Genomic DNA, 16,752 nt, shown 5'->3' on the forward strand with positions numbered 1-16,752 from the left:
CCATTCAATTTTTATATATTAAATAACTGAGTTTCAGAGAAGTTACACAGTTAGTTGAAGAAAAAAACAGAACTCTTCATTCCACAGTCAGAGATGTGTGATTCTAAACCACACTACAAACCTAATCTTGAAAGTCATAAAATATTACTAATATATTCCTTATTATATATACTCATGCAGATAGGAATTGCCATAAATTACTGAAAATTCACATAAGGACTAGTACTTACATCTACAGTAATAACTCACAGCTTTATAGAAGCTATCATCTTTATAAAAATTGGCTCCATGGAGTTCCCGTTGCGCCGCGGCGGAAACAAATCTGACTAGTATCCACGAGGATGTGGGTTCGATCCCTGGCCTTGCTCAGTGGGTCAGGGATCCAGCATTGCTGTGAGCTGTGGTGCAGGTCACAGATGCGGCTCAGATCTGGCATTGCTGTGGCTGTGGTGTAGGCCAGCAGCTAGCCTGGAAACTTCCATATGCCATGGGTGCCACCCTGAAAGGTTTAAAAAAAAGAAAAAAAGAAAAAAAAAAAAAAAAGCCTGGCTCCAGAAAAAATAAAAGCCAGTTAAAAATGTGGGAGGTAAGAAAAAAATATCACAAGTAGCAAAAGGAAGCTACCTGGCAATCTTCCACTCAAATACCCAGTACAATGAAACTACAAAATTTTTACACTATAATGGAAATCCAGTTTATGTCATGGCAAAAAGATGTCCAATGTGGATACAAAGTAGAAGGGACAGAAAGTTTTCAAACATTACCTATACTCCTATACTGCTTATTATAATACGGTATGTGAATATGTAATGTCTCCTTCAATTTTTATTCAAATATAGATCAGACCAATGAATTCAGTTAATGTTTCCTATTCCCGTGTGCAAACCACAGATTAATCTGAAGAAAAAATATCACAATAATTTTCTCTCAAACAAAAATGTGTGGACTCAGGTTCTGAGCTCTTATAGATGTGTAACACAGATTCTACTGGAAAAACAGGGTTAGCAAGGAGAGTAATGGGATATTAATAAAATGACCGATTTGTTGTCCTAGGTTTTCCTGGCCAAGAGAATGGAGAATGGAAAAACTGAACCATGAAATCAAAAAGGCATCTGTCTTCCAGGTTTCTCTCTGCCAATGTCTTGAGAAAAATGTTTGAACTTTCCTGTTGGCTTTGTATGCAAATAGCTCCAGATGCAAAGTGAACCACATCTAAGTTATTCGGTTTAACATCTGCTGGTCCAATTCCCATTATTCCTTCTAAAGGGTCGGCTTGTGAAAGACATTTAGTGTGCCCTCTATATAAGCTGTTTTGAAGGAGCTAATTTGGATTAAAGTATCTATCTGGACCACTTGTTTTTCCCTTTGATGGTCAATGCATTCTAATGTGGTCTGTGTAGTGCTGCAAGGAACTTAGAAACATAATGGAAAGGACAGTATTCCAGACTTTGCCTCCCACTTTGCCTTCTAGACAATTCATATTTACATGGTTAAAAGTAAAGAGTGAATAGTCATCTGCCTCTAAAACAGCATCACCCACACTGTACACAGTGGCAACATGACACTTTTTGACCTAATATACTTTTTATTCATTCTCTAACAAAAAATTTGAAGTTAAAATTTTTAATAAAAGTGCTTGCCAGTATTAACATTTCATGAAACATCTTGTTATTTTGAGACGACACTTTTAACCTGGTATCACTGAAAGTCACATAAGGTCCCAGCACATGGCACTTAGTGGCTGATACACTGTATATTTTCAGATATGAGATAAATGAGTGAATAAGTGAACAAACACGCTAAATAATTAATTTAAATATGTATCATGGATTCTGAACCTTTGAGTCTGCCACAGTCAGAAAACAGAGTCGAAAATATATTACAACTAAGACTAACAGTCTAATGCTTTTAGAACTTGTAAGGTCAAGCAAAGATTTTGAGTCCTTCCTTCAAAAGGGTATGGTTGGGAAGACTATTTGCAGTGGAAGTTAAAAGTGGGGAAAAGAGAAGAAATTAGAATATCTATATGTATAGGTCTACATTCTGATATAAACATATTTGCACTTAAGTACATATACAGGTGTGTATATTAGAAGACAGACATTCATTTTGTTTTGTTTTGTTTTGTTTGTCTTTTAGGGATGCACCCACAGCCAATGGAGGTTCCCAAGCAAAGGGTCTTTTCGGAGTTGTAGCCTCCAGCCTACACCAGAGCCACCGCAACGCGGGATCTAAGCCGTGTCTGTGACCTACACCACAGCTCACGGCAACGCCAGATCCTTAACCCACTCAGCGAGGCCAGGGGTCGAACCCACATCCTCTTGGATGCTAGTCGGGTTCGTTAACTGATGAGCCACGACGGGAACTCCTAGACATACATTTTGAAAAGTTACTTTCCTAAAAATCAGAATTTTAACAGTCTTATAAAACTTTATAAAATATAGTTAACTGTTTGAGAACAACTTTGAAAAAACAGATTTCATAGCCAAAAAAAAAAAATCTGAAAAATATAGTTCTATGAGAAGCCAATTCAAAAATTTCTGATATCTTATGATATGCAAAATCTGCAATGATTTTTCTTTAGGAAAATGTTTAGAAAAATAACTTTAAAAAAAAAAAAAGGAGGAAAATCAATCTCTGGCCTGTGAACAGGCATAGCCAGGGGGTGGGGGTGGGGTGGTAAAAAAGAACTGGATACTACTATTATTGCTTCTAGACTCCTAACATTTTGAAGTAAAATTTAGTCTAACCTCTGCTGTCCTCTACTGTTATCTGCTGACACACTGAAAGGACCAGGGAAAAAATTAGGAATAAACAGCAAAATAGCTGCTCCCTTTTTCTGGGAATCTGTGACTACTCTTGCCAATCATTATCCACAGGTTATCTGTCTGAATTGGGAATGACCAGGAAAGCTAACTAAGCCCTAGAGAAACAGCTTCTTAGCCATCTTTGAGTAATTTTCTAAGATTTCCAAGATTACTATAATTTTTATGGAAAGTTTGGGTTTGCCTTCATCCAACTTGTGATTAAAAACTACTTAATTACCCCCAAAGAAGTAAAATAATCAAAGAGAGTTAGCTAAAAGTAGATCTCAGAGTTCCTGTCATGGCTCAGTGGAAATGAATCTGACTAGCATCCATGAGCATGCAGGTTCAATCCCTGGCCTTGCTCAGTGGGTTAAGGATCCAGTGTTGCCGTGAGCTGTGGTGTTGGTCACAGATGCGGTTTGGATACCACATTGCTGTGGCTGTGGCACAGGCCAGCAGCTATAGCTCCGATTCGACCCCTAGCCTGGGAACTTCCATATGCCATGGGTATAGCCCTAAAAAAAAAAAAAAGAAAGAAAGTAAATCTCTTCTACTAATTATCAAGAAACAATTACTGAGCATTGTTTATTAACAAGGCACAATGCTATATTAGTACTTAGGATTCAAAAAGGTTAAAAAACATGGTCTCTGCCCTCCAAGGCTTAGACTAACATGGACATGAATAGATGGAAGTCACACTAATAAAATATTTTTAAAACAAAAATAGTATACCAATGTTCATAGGAGCAATACAATAGCCAAAAAAAAGCAACTGAAGAGTCCATCAATCAATGAACAGATAAACAAAATGTGGTCTATATATACACTGGAACATTATTCAGGCTTAAAAAGGAAGGAAATTCTGATACATGCTATGACATGGATAAACCTTGAGGATATCATGCTAAGTGAAATAGACCAGTTACAAAAAGGCAAATATTGGATGTTTCTATTTAGATGAGATATCAGGAGCAGTCAAATTTATAGAGGGAGAAAGCAGAATGTTAGCTGCCAGGGGTTAGGAGGAAGTGACTTGGATAGTTACTATTTAATGGCTACAGAGTTTCAGTTTTACAAATGAAGGAGCTCTAGAGATTAGTTGTACAACAATGTTAATATACTTTAAAATAACCAAACTGTATGCTTGAAACTTATCGATATGGTAAATTTTATGTTACATGTATTTTACCACAATTTTTTTAAGAGGACAAATTGGCATAAGCTAAGTGCCAAGCAAATGGTGCAGAAAAATAATGACAGAGTAGCTCAGAAGAAGGAGCAATTACGAGATATGGAACAAATTCAGTACCAACTCTATACATTATTCTTAAAAGAAAAATAAGACTTGAGTAAGCAGACAGGAGATAAGGGAAGGTATTACAACCAGGAGAAATGGCAGGTAGATAGGAACAGACATCATCTAGGAACACGATGTAGATCACAATTTGACTGGCTCACAGGCTTCAAACCAAACAACCATGGAGACAGGCTGGAGGGGAAGGCTATAAAATAGGGCAATTCTTGAAGGCAATTCTTCTCCTTGAGTAGCTTTCACTGATATAAAGTAATAGTTATCACACTTTTACTGAGAGTAAAGGCAAGAGGAAAAAAAGACATAATTTTACACTCATTCATCTCTTCTATTCTCCAATTCCTATGGTGGTGAAAGTGCAGAGACATTTTAAAAGTTAGATGCCACACTTCAATTAATGAGAGATGGGCCTAGAGATAATAATTTGTGTAAAGAACCAACATGTGCATTTCATTTACACTAACTGGCAATTTCTTTAATTTTATAATCAGCACGTAAATAAACCAGCATTTTTAAAAAGTCCCACTATGTAAATGATGCTAATATTACAGTGAAATACATGTCCTTAGGTACCTCAACCCATTAACAGTATTGAAAGCTATAAAGAGACCTTCTGAGAGACAAATTTCCCCAGTTGCTATTATAAAATCATCCTCCAACAAACCGCCAGCCTTGAAGCAGAATAATCTTTACTTAACACACTCATTTATCCTAACCCCCAAGAATGAGCATTTCTATTCTCCCTCAAGCACTTAAAAAATTCAAACCAAATGTTTCTGAATAATCTTCCTGGATTTCAAGCTGTGGTAAAATGTGGTTAATAGTCAGTGTAGGTAGAAAAACAAACAACAGAGAATTTTAGTCTTCTTAAACAGAAAAGAATTTGCCTGAGCTCTCTTAAAGTTTCCCATCTTCTCTAAGTTAATCAGATTGTTCACAGCACTCTTGTCTGCACATACCTGAGTCAGAGGCAGACTTCTCCAGCAGTCAGGGGAAGACAACCTCATAGGGGATAGATTGCTTTGGCCGAGCAAACACCTGCTTTACCTTCAGCTCTTGACCAGATTTGTTTTTCTCCACTTGCAAGTCACTGAGGACATCCAAAAAGAGTACTTTCTTCAGAGCTGATTTTTTTTTCTTTTTTCAAGAGAGTGAGGGCTCCAAGATACTCTGTGTGTGTTTGTGTGTATGTGTGTGTGTGTGTGTGTGTACTCTAGAGGGGTTGTTTTACTTCTAATTCATTGGGTTCTGAGGACTTGACCTACAAATACATAGATATATATCTACATACTGTTTCCCCTAGTGATCTTCTACAGCTTCAACTATGATATCAATGGAAAAATCTCCCAAACCAAGAACTCCAACCAACCTTTCTCCTGAACTCTAGGTACTTTAAATACATATGTCTAAGACAAATTCATTCAGTCTTCACACTGTCCCACACCAACTCTTTTAAATTCTCTATTTCTGTTCATGGTAAACCATTCTTTCAGAACTAAGACTTGAAATCTTAAAAATTAAGTTCGACTCCTCCTTCACCCTCACATCCAGTCAGTCAGACGGTCCTGTTGATGTTTTTTTCAAAAAACAAAGTTACTGGGGAAAAAAAGAGAGAGAGAGAGAGAGAGAATCTGCAAATCTAGATTTCATTCCTAAACATATTTATCTGTACCAAACACCAAAACTTTTATAAAGCATCATTTCATCATTTGTACAACAAGAGTAATGGTTGCTCTAGTCACTTTACAATAAACATATGCATGCTAGTACACTGAAAATCCTAAACCACCATATAAACATCATTATCTCAATTCTTCCTATTGACTCCCACAGTCAACTGAGTCTAGTCATTCTTCAGTTACTTATTCTCCAGTTCATTAATGTTTTTCTTTATTCTTTCCACAAATATGTACCGAGGGCCAACAATAAGCTAGGCACTATGTTCAATATTTAAGACATAACAAGAGGACAGACAATGTCTAACCTTACAAAACTTATGGTCTAACATGAAAGTTGGAAAATAGGTGCACATAGATGTGAGAGGGTTTTCTAGGAAGGCTTCTCAGAAAAAGAAGTATTAAAGTAAGAACCAATGTATAAAACAAACAGGAGTTAGTACGGTAAGAGAGTGGGAGAGAGTGGCAGTGGGAAGAAAGGTAAGAAATTCCAGGCAAAGAAAACAACATATATTTAAGCCCTCGAACAAGAATGAGCATCCTAACTATGCCATCATCTTTCCCACATCTACACCTTTATTCCATTCATTTTTCTCCCTTCAAAATCTTCCTCCATTCTACCATCTCTGCCTATGGAAATTATATGCATGCTTCAATAGCCCAGATTGACAATATATACTGAGCTTCAAGAATAATGCCTGACTTATACTAGGCAAGAAATAATATTTGCTAAATGAATGGATGACCATCATTCTTCCCAAATCACAAATAAGCTTCATATATAAATATGTATGCACCTGCTCTGTCTTCCCATGAAGTAAAGGACATATTCCCATAGTGCCTAACGCATAATAAGCACCAGAAAAATATTTTACAGATGAATAATTCTAATAACCTAAGATGCTATAGAGCTGTAAAGAATGACATTTTTTATCTTCTACTCTGGACTTTACAATGATTTGGCAGAACAAAAAGTCTAGAAAACTCAAAACATTATTTAGACATGAATTATATTAATATTGAACATTAGGTCTTCCACAAAAAGCTTTCAGTAATGGAATTCGTTTTTGTATTTAATTTCATGAATGGCTTAATTGTTAATACTTTTGAATGACTTTCCTGCGGGGGAGGGGGGACTTCTAAATTTAAATAGTGGTGGAGATAAAAAATCATTTTTAAAATATTTTTAGAATATTAAGATGAAGGAGTCTTTAATTAATGAACTGGACACCTTTCTAAAAAAATTATTGGGCACTTCACCTTCCTAAAACTAAGACAAATTCAGAAATGTAAAGTGTACTTTAATTTCACTTAATGTTCATGATATCATTTTTGGAGTCATGCCTCAAGCCACCATTACAGAATTTGTTTCGCAATTCGTAATTTGTTATGAAAAAAAAAAATCTAGGCTAAATCTGGGTCATTCCACTTTTCACATCAAAGAAGGCAAAGAGCAAAGATAGAAAGGGGCTTTCAAAGAAAAGGGAAAAATGTTAAATAAGAAAAAAGAAAAAAAAAATCCCAGTTGCACTATAGTAGTACCTGTAGGAAAAGCAGCCCAAGGAATAGCAGGAGATGTAGTTTGAGTTTCACCATTTCCACCATCAAAAATCTCTGCAGCCTATAAAACAAAGGCAAAATAATTTTAGAAAATCTGAAAAGCAGAACTGCATTTAAGCAATCAAGCCTCCCATTTACAAGCATATCCTCTCTCATACATCACATAGTTTTCAAATTTTTTCTGAATACTCAACTACATTTCAGTGTTCAGTTCACTGCTAGTGTCCACTTCCAGTACTCGTGCTCTGTTATCTTTGAGTAAAAATGTTCCTTTCTTACTCAAATATATCTCCTGACAATGAAATTTTTATTTTAGATATCCTTAATTACATTTTATTTGTGAACTTTAAGTACTCAAACTAACTACCACAACATTTAACCATGTATATAAGAAAGGTACATTTTCCTTCAAAAGTCTAGAGACTAAATCTTTTTCATTAGCTATCACAAGACCTAAAAAGGGATCAACCTAAAGAAATAGGATTCATCCATACTAATGTACCAGATGGACTTACTAGCATTTGCCATTTAGAGAATTCCTTGCCCCTGCCCACCCCATTTTGGCCACAGTCGCAGTATCTGGGAGTTCCTGGGCCAGGGATCAAATCCAAGCCACATCTGCGACCTATGCCACAGCTGCAGCCATGTCAGATCCTTAGTCCACTATACCAGACTGGGGATCGAACCAGTAATGCCACAGGGAAGGGCCTGATCATTAACCCACTATGCCTCAGCAGGAACTCCTAAAGAATTTCTAAAGCTGCCATGTAAATTAACAAGCCCTCCTATTAAACAGTTTTAAAGCTATGGGACACAGTCAATTACTAAAAGTTTAGTTTGTAGGTAAGAATGCAAAGTTTTCTCTGTATTAAGTGTTCAAGGTCAAAGCAAAATTTTATCAAAAAAAAAAAAAAGAGAGAGAGCCAGAATTTTAATTTGGATTCTGCACAGAGCTGTTAGCCAAGGAGAAGTCAGTTGGGGCAATGTGCCACAGGAGGTGATGTAGAATATAGTAGTTAACCTCTACCCATGTTTGTTTGAAAAACAAACATGGTTTAAATAACCAAGGATAGAGACTATATTCCTACCACAAGATGTAGAAGAAAAAAAAAAAAAGGAACCTAACAACCACAATTAAATTGGAACAGTTAACACTGTACCTATATATTACATATATTAAAAGGTATCGATCCACTGAGTATACACTGATGTATAACTATTATTCTAAGGAACACCACCTACCCTATTTTTTTCCTCTGACATAATAAATCAAGCATGGGTGAGATAAAGGAGACTACACTTAAAAGTTTTAATATTCAAATAACTGACAACTTCTAAACAAAAAATACTGAGATGATATCTGAAGTATATATTTTCCTCAAAATGAAAGGAATTTTAACAAAAATTTAAATGTTACATTATGTAAGATAAATAAATTCAGTCACCCAAAAAAAATCAAAATATTAAAGCAAATAAGAAAATATACAAATGTGCTGAACAAAAAAATTTTAGACAAAATGCAAAAACTAGCAAGTTCATATTTTAAATATCTCCATATTAACAGACACTAAAGAAAAGAAGAAAAAATGATCCCAATCTAAAAGAAACTCACACCATTCTTTCATGATAACCAGAACACTAAATATATACTTAATATCTCATTTCTCCTATTAACGTCATTAATTATAGCCCCTATTTTCAACAATCTCGTTTCCACCAAATTCCAAAATAGGTGGTAGTCATTTTACTAAAAAAAAAAAAAAAAAAAAAAATCACAGAGCTCACTTGATGGTAGTTCCAGGACTTGAGCTCAGGCATCCCGACTCCTAATCCAGAGATTTTCCTGCAAGACTATACTGGCTCCATAAAAATAACTGGGTTACAAAATATTTCAATAAAATGAACGCACGCTGAAAGGGATTAAGGAAAAGACAGTGCTTCTTCAACTCACAATTTCCATTTACAAAGCATCCAAATAAAACCTGAGAGAATAATCTAACAAAACAAACACACTAATTGGCTCTACAAGCTACCAAAAGGCCCTGCAGTTAATATACTAAGTCAACTCATTACAGGTGTAAACATGAAAATATGTAACAGATCGTCAATACTCAACCCTCATCTCACAAGTATTTCCTAAAAGACATGTATCCCAGCAAAATCATCTGCTGACAATTTCTAAGACCTCTTCTTTAGACTTCCACTAGTAGCACTTAACTACCTCAATTTAAACCATGCCTATGGGCATGACCAAATGTTCAATAATAATGTATCAGTTTTAACTTTCAGAGGAGATATATTTTAATTTTTTTTATTTCACTTTTTTATTCCAGGGTTAAATTCAAAATGACCAAGAAAAGATCATGAATGCCAATGATAAATAATACATTTAGTATACTCCATTATAATCCCACAAAGTTAAAACAACGGCAAAAGCAAAATAAGGTAAATAATAATAGCACATACCTCAAAACCACCAAAATCATCATCATCCATTTTTCAGTACACCTGAAAAATATCAGAAGACACTGAAATAAGCCCACACACACTCATTTATGTCAAAACACTTCTCTGACTTACATGTATACATATTTTGGTTTGTAATTTAAAACAATTTCATTTGAGCTTAAAAAAAAGTACTTTCACTATATGTGTATGCATTTTTTAATGCAAAAAGACTGGGGGTTTCAGGCAAAATTAGCCATTCTGGCAAAATTAACAATTTCTGTGACTTTTTCAGCAACCATGTATTTTGCCATTTTATGTTGAGACGCCAGGAGTGGAAAAATATTCTTTTACATTTAAATTTACTTTTCCCAAATTGGCACTAGGGCTCAATTCAATAATGCTTCCTGCTTTTTGCATCTATTCCTCAGTTGTCTGGCAACATCAGCATAAACTCCAGTTAAGAACAGGACTGTGGTGAATTTTTGGAAATCTGTCCCCACCACAAAGGTTCTTCCTTCGGTTTCATGGCCGAGGTTGATTTATATTTTCAAAATTGATCAGCATTTTTGAGCTGTGGCCACAACTTCTGGAGCATTTTGATATGTGTATTTTTAGCTGAAACTGCTTTGCACTTTTGGAAAAATGTGGAGCAAGTTACTAGGCTGATCAAGATAAATCAAGTCATGTATTCATGGGAGAACAGGGAAGAGAAAAACACAAGCAAATATCCAGAATTCCTCTCTTCTCTACCCTTAAAGTATGTAAGTGAGACAAACCGTAGGATAATACATGCTTTATTTTGTACCAAATGGGTATCATAAAAATAAAAGGATAGAACCAGTAGTGACCGAACTTTGAAAAAAAAAAAAAAAAAGAAGATAGAGATGCTTTTGTCTAACAAATCATGAAAGAACTAAAAAATCTGGAACAGTAAAACAAGTAATAGGTGATATAAATTAAAATAAAAATAAACTCACAATAAATTGTGAACTAGTAGCTACAAGTGATACTCTGGTCAATAACAGGTTCTCTTTTCTATCTTTCAAAGGTGAACATACCCAAATATTACTTATAATTTCCTTGACTCAGTAATACGAGATGGACTTGATTAAAGGAAAACAATCTTCTCCGACTTCTTAAAAAAAGCTAACTAAGCAAATTACACTATATGCTAAGCAATAATTCCAAAGGTATTTTCTAGGGCACTTTTCTCTGAGTGATAAAGTAGCAGTCATCTACAGCTACGTTTGCCTCGTCACTGAAATTAATACTAATGCCTTCCAAAACAAAGCCCAAAATAAACAATAAAAAATAAACAGTAAAAAACAACTCAAGGATTGTTTTGTTTTAATAAGCAAAGAAAATTTATTTTCACAGAAACTTAGTAGGGTAATGACACCGATAGGAATATACATAGACAGAAATACATTATAAAAGGGACATTAAATTAACCAGAATATGATATCTGTATTGTCACCATTAACCACAATTTAACAATCTGTTGAAAGTGTTTTAAAAGATGTATTTCTCCAAAAATCAAAGCTAGGCAAGTCACCCACACACAGCACTTAAAAAATATAAAACAGACTTTCAGAAACTTTTGATGGTGGTTAGTTTGAAATGGAATTCACGTTAATTTTGTGTTGCAAGCGAATAAAAATCTGTATGTGATTACATTTTTTATGAAGAAATTATGAAAGAAGAGTGATATGGATACTGAGAATTAACCAAGTCAAACTATAAACACCAAATTTGTCTTTTCCACATGTGTCCCACGAATCTCAGGAGACAATTAAAAGATATTTTTAGCATCTACAAACACTGTACCCAAATAACACGGTTTCTAAAGAATGGAATTTTTAGAGTAATGCTTCTGTGTGTTTTCGTAAGTCACATCCCAATATATTATTTCTAAGGTGCCAGAACATTTGAAAACAAAAACAAATACCCATGCCTAACAATCATTTCAGCTTGTTTGCCTGTGGTAATGAACCAAATACCTAAGTACTGATTTGGCTCTACAGAGAACATATTAGTAGCCACTGATGCTTTCCATACCCCAGCAACTATTAGACATTAAAACTGCAGATGAGAAACCTCCTCTATTTTCAAAGAAATATTAAGATACATTTTAAAAGACAAATGTGTCCTGAGTATCTAGTACTCAAGATACAGTACTAGAAAAATAAACATTATTTTAAAGCAATAATGGTTCTCTGAATAATTTCATTTCAAATTCTGCAATAGTTTCTGTTTCCTTTTGAACACTTTAAAGAGCAAGAGGAAGCAAAATTAACAGTACTAATTTGTAAAAATCAATTTTATAAAAATCTAAAAGTAAAAATTAGTTTTCAAAAGGATATATTACAAGTGTGGACTTCTTTATGGATTTAGCTAGTCTAATATATTTAAAACACTATTTGATCTAAAATGTCCTTAAAAACCTTTTAGAATATTTCCAGCACTTAACATTATATCCCATTAAATTACAAATACATAAATACCACACAGATCTATCATGTAGGTTATGGAATCATGAGCCCAGACAAAAAATTAAAAGATCACACAGTTCATTCTTCAGTGTCATGGCAGGGGAAGGGATATGTACTTTGTAATGATTAGGCATCTATGCTGAAAGATTTCATAATATCTAGGTTTAACAATTCTCAGACTTCTTTACATCTATCTGAATTTAATCTCTGTGATACACTATTATATTAATTCCCTCCCTTACTATCCTCAGTATTTAATATACTGCTGATATTTCACAAGAAAAACACATATACAGCACTAAATGTAACATTTTTATTGAGCAATTCTATAGACGAGGTCACTCAAGGTCCTCATGGAGTTATGGTCTGGTGTGAAGGGGAGGGCAGTGTGTAAGAAAAGCATGCAAATATAAAAAAATACAAAATATCAAAGTGACTTAAGAAAGAAGAAAAAAATATCCATGGTAGGAAAAAAAGATTTCCAGATGGTGATATGTCTAGTTGGAGTGCCATGAAATGCTTTAGGTAAAAGAAGACATTTGAGATCTATTTCAATAAACCTCACAGAGAATTTTAAATGTCACATTAAGAATATGCATTCTACTCAAGTCTTTTCCCAAAATCTCTTCCTAAAAGATAGCAAGCAAAATTTGATTGTTTCAAGGAGACTGTAAAATGAAAAAAAAATAAAAATTAAAAATAAAAAAATAAAGGAAAGCAAATACAAGGAAGATGAACCTTACATTATCAGTGGGGATAATGAGAATTAATCACCTTTACAACATAGAAACAACAAAAGGCTCAGGAATGGGCAGCACTGAGAGTTGGGTAAAGATAACACTCAAAGTAAGAGTTGCAGCTATATCCCAAGATCCCCTCCCAGAATCTGCACAATTGCACAATTTACAATTCCTCATCACAGAAGAAGACTGAAGTTTTATTCCTCGGACCAGATAAAACCAAGAATCTCTGGATTGGAAGACCAGAAACAGGTGACTAAATCAAACCTGCATTAAATTTTGAGATCCGTCCCCCAATCTTTTTCACCACTGAGCAACCAAGCTGTCAGATACTGGGCTTCAACCTCTAGATAGCAGATTAGAAGATTCCTCTATGGTGAATCTAATCAAACAATGAAAGGACCTCATCAGAGGTTCCACAGAGAAAGCTCTCTCAGGTAACACTATTCTGACAAACCCTACCCACATGCATGGAATGTCCAATTTGCTCCTGATTTCAATAAAAGACAAGATGGTATGAAGATTAAAAGAAGGGACTATGGAGTCAGGCTGCCTGGATTCAAATTCTAGCTCTGTCACATAACAACTGTGTTACATCGGACAAGTTACCTAAACATTTTATGCCTCAGTTTCCTCGGCTGTCAAAGGACTAATAATAATGGTAACCAATTTCTAAAGTCATTATGAGGATTAAATAAATTAAAATAGATGAAGCACTTAGAACAATGTCTGACACATTTTAAGCATTATGAAAATGCTGCTTTACTGGTGTGTCACACTGGTGTACGAACAGACTGAAAAGTACAAAGATATGAAGAAATTAATATGAAAAATAGAGACCAAATAAAAAAGGAAAAAGAAGAAACAGAGACTACACAGGAGAGATTTTTTTCTAAAAAATAAACACTGTAACTACTACCTTCAGAGGGTTGAGAACAGATTCCGGTGCATTTGTGAAATCAGAACAAGAAGCTTTAATTTATGCGAGGTGTATAACAAGACTAAGATCTTAAAAATAAAAATGATGATTACAGGGAACTCCCTTGTGACAGAGTGGGTTAAAGTTACGGCATTGTCACTGAAGTGGCTGTGGTCACTGCTATGGCATGGGTTCCATCCCGAGCCCAGGAACGTCCACATGCCATGGATGTGGCCAAAAAAAAAAAAAAAAAAAAAGAAAAGAAAAAAACTATGGAAATGTAAAACTGTGCATTGGAAAATAAAGCTGAGAAAATCTCCTTTAAAAAGAAGAATATGAAGAAAAAGAGATGGAGCCCCAAGGTAAAAAACACAAGAAAATTACAAAATCCATTCTATAACATGAAATGTTTAATTATTGGGGATTCTAGAAATACAGTGGAGAAAACAAACAAAAAAATCATCAACAAAATAAAAATAAAATAAAGAAAAAAGAAATATAACTGAACTGAAAAGCAAACGGAATTGTCCCAGAAAAAATGGTGAAGTGCTTCCCAAGAATACAAAGCAACCAGTCTAAATGGGAATAGATCATAAAGCTCCTGGGAGATGTATTCAAGGAAATGAAATTAATAGACTGTGTCATGTATTGCCATCATAAGAATAATTTTAAATAACTGGGGGGGGGGGAATATACAGTTGAATTAGTTATTAGAAAATTAGCCAAATGAAAACATCAAGAAAATGTGTTGAATGAGAAAAAGAAAATGTTATACACTATATTTTTCAGCTGTGACTAGTATTTACATTGTCATGATAATGTAAACAATGAATACCCGCACCGATTTATAATATAACCATATTGGGAAGGTAAGAGAAAGATGATGAAAGATGTGGTGAGAGGCAGAGGGGTGGTAAAAGACAGCTGAAGCCTCATCTTCCATATTGCAAAGACAATGGGTATGAAATTTAAAAATCAATAAGTAGCAACAATAAACACATTTCCTGACACACTGGTAAACACTAAAAGAATCAACTATATATGCTGAACAATTTGCTTCTAGATAGAGAGGCTGGAAAAGAAGAGGGGCAATAGGAGATGGCTGCGTGTCATAACAAGTCTTTTACAACTTTAAACTGTGGGCACACATTAACTGATTTTTTTTTTTTTTAATGACAACATAAAAAACATCATGGGGAGTTCCTGTCATGGCGCAGCGGAAACAAATCTGACTAGGAACCATGAGGTTGCAGGTTTGATCTCTGCCTTGCTCAGTGGGTTAAGGGTCCGGTGTTGCTGTGGGCTATGGTAAAGGTAGCGGACTCGGCTCGGATCCTGCGTTGCTGTGGCTGTGGTGTAGGCCGGCAGCTACAGCTCCACTTAGACCCCTAGCCTGGGAACCTCCATATGCTATGGGTGCAGCCCTAAAAGGACAAAGACCAAAATCAAACAAACAAACAAACATGGTAAAATGAATCAACTACTTACTATTTTCATTTTCATCAAAATATTACTTTGGAGAAAAAAAAAAAACTGGGAGTTCCCCTTGTGGCTCAGTAGTAAAGAACTCAACCAGTATCCATGAGGATGTGGGTTTGATCCCTAGCCTTGCTCAGTGGGTTAAGGATCAGCACTGCCATGAGCTGCAGCATATACCATAGATGCGGCTCAGATCCTGCATTGCATTGCTGTGGCTGTGGTGTAGGCTGGCAGCTGCATTCAGATTTGACCCCTAGCCTGGGCACTTCCATATGCTGCACATGGGGCCCTAAAACGGAAAAAAAACAAAAAAACTCAAGCAAGGGTTTTTTTCCAAAACTAAAATATAAGAGGCTTAAAAGTTTTAAATGAGCATTTCACCAGTGAATAAATTAAAAAATTTCACTTTAGTCTCCTTTATAACATTTTCCCATATTACAAGTATTTATACAAAATGTAAAGTCCATCTCAAACACGAAAGTTCCTTAAAACAAAATAAAATGCAAAAAAAAACTACCAAATAGAGGAAAAGACAATTTATGTAACTGACTTCAAAAAAATGCCATATCTAGGGACTGTCCAGATTATTCAATCATCCCAAAGTCCCCTACTAGTTAATACTGTCCACTCGGCACTGAATTCAATCTCTATTCCATCTGGAAAACTACTGGCTAACCAACATCCTCATAATCACAATATTATTCCATTTGATCTGTTTCATGCCATGTTTCCTAGAAGCAACAGACAAGTGGTTTTTCTTTTTCAGACAGTCCCATGCAAATAAAAATTGGTAAACGGAAACATAACAAAATATACATACACAAAGACAGACAGACAGACACACACACACAGACACACACACACACACCTTATGTTAAGGTTAAAAATGAGAGTCTAATCATATAAAATCAATTTCAAGCTCATTTACAACAAGTATATTATAACCAGGAGTTCAAGTAGATTTTTTGGTCTTTTCTAGGGCCACACTCGTGGCATATGGAGATTCCCAGGCTAGGGGTCTAATCAGCGCTACACCTGCCAGCCTACACCAGAGCCACAGCAACGCCAGATCCAAGCCGTGTCTGCGACCTACACCACAGCTCACGGCAATGCCAGATTGCACTAAGCGAGGCCAGGGATAGAACCCACAACCTCACGGTTCCTAGTCAGATTCGTTAACCACTGAACCACAACGGGGACTCCCAAGTAGACTAAATTACCTGCATTTTCATAAGCAATTCCAAGCAGTGTAGGGACCAGTTCTCAACCTTTGCACTCCCTAGGACCCTGAACTGTGCAGTTCCCAGCACATAGTAGGA

General features: G+C 35.4%; 1 protein-coding gene across 5 annotated transcripts in view; it reads right to left on the minus strand.

Moving 5' to 3' along the window:
• CCDC91 (coiled-coil domain containing 91) overlaps window positions 1-16,752 on the minus strand; it is a 379,139-nt gene that overhangs the window by 286,679 nt on the left and 75,708 nt on the right. For all 5 annotated transcript variants that reach the window (XM_047787312.1, XM_047787313.1, XM_047787311.1 and 2 more), the window contains exons 2-3: window positions 9,822-9,863; window positions 7,338-7,416 (exon numbers count right to left, since the gene is read on the minus strand). In XM_047787312.1, coding sequence (XP_047643268.1) covers window positions 7,338-7,416; window positions 9,822-9,851 — 109 coding nt within the window. In that variant the 5' untranslated portion in view covers window positions 9,852-9,863. The remainder of the gene's footprint in view (window positions 1-7,337; window positions 7,417-9,821; window positions 9,864-16,752) is intronic.

The sequence above is a fragment of the Phacochoerus africanus genome, chromosome 7, assembly GCF_016906955.1.
Source record: "Phacochoerus africanus isolate WHEZ1 chromosome 7, ROS_Pafr_v1, whole genome shotgun sequence".
Taxonomy (NCBI): Eukaryota; Metazoa; Chordata; class Mammalia; order Artiodactyla; family Suidae; genus Phacochoerus; species Phacochoerus africanus.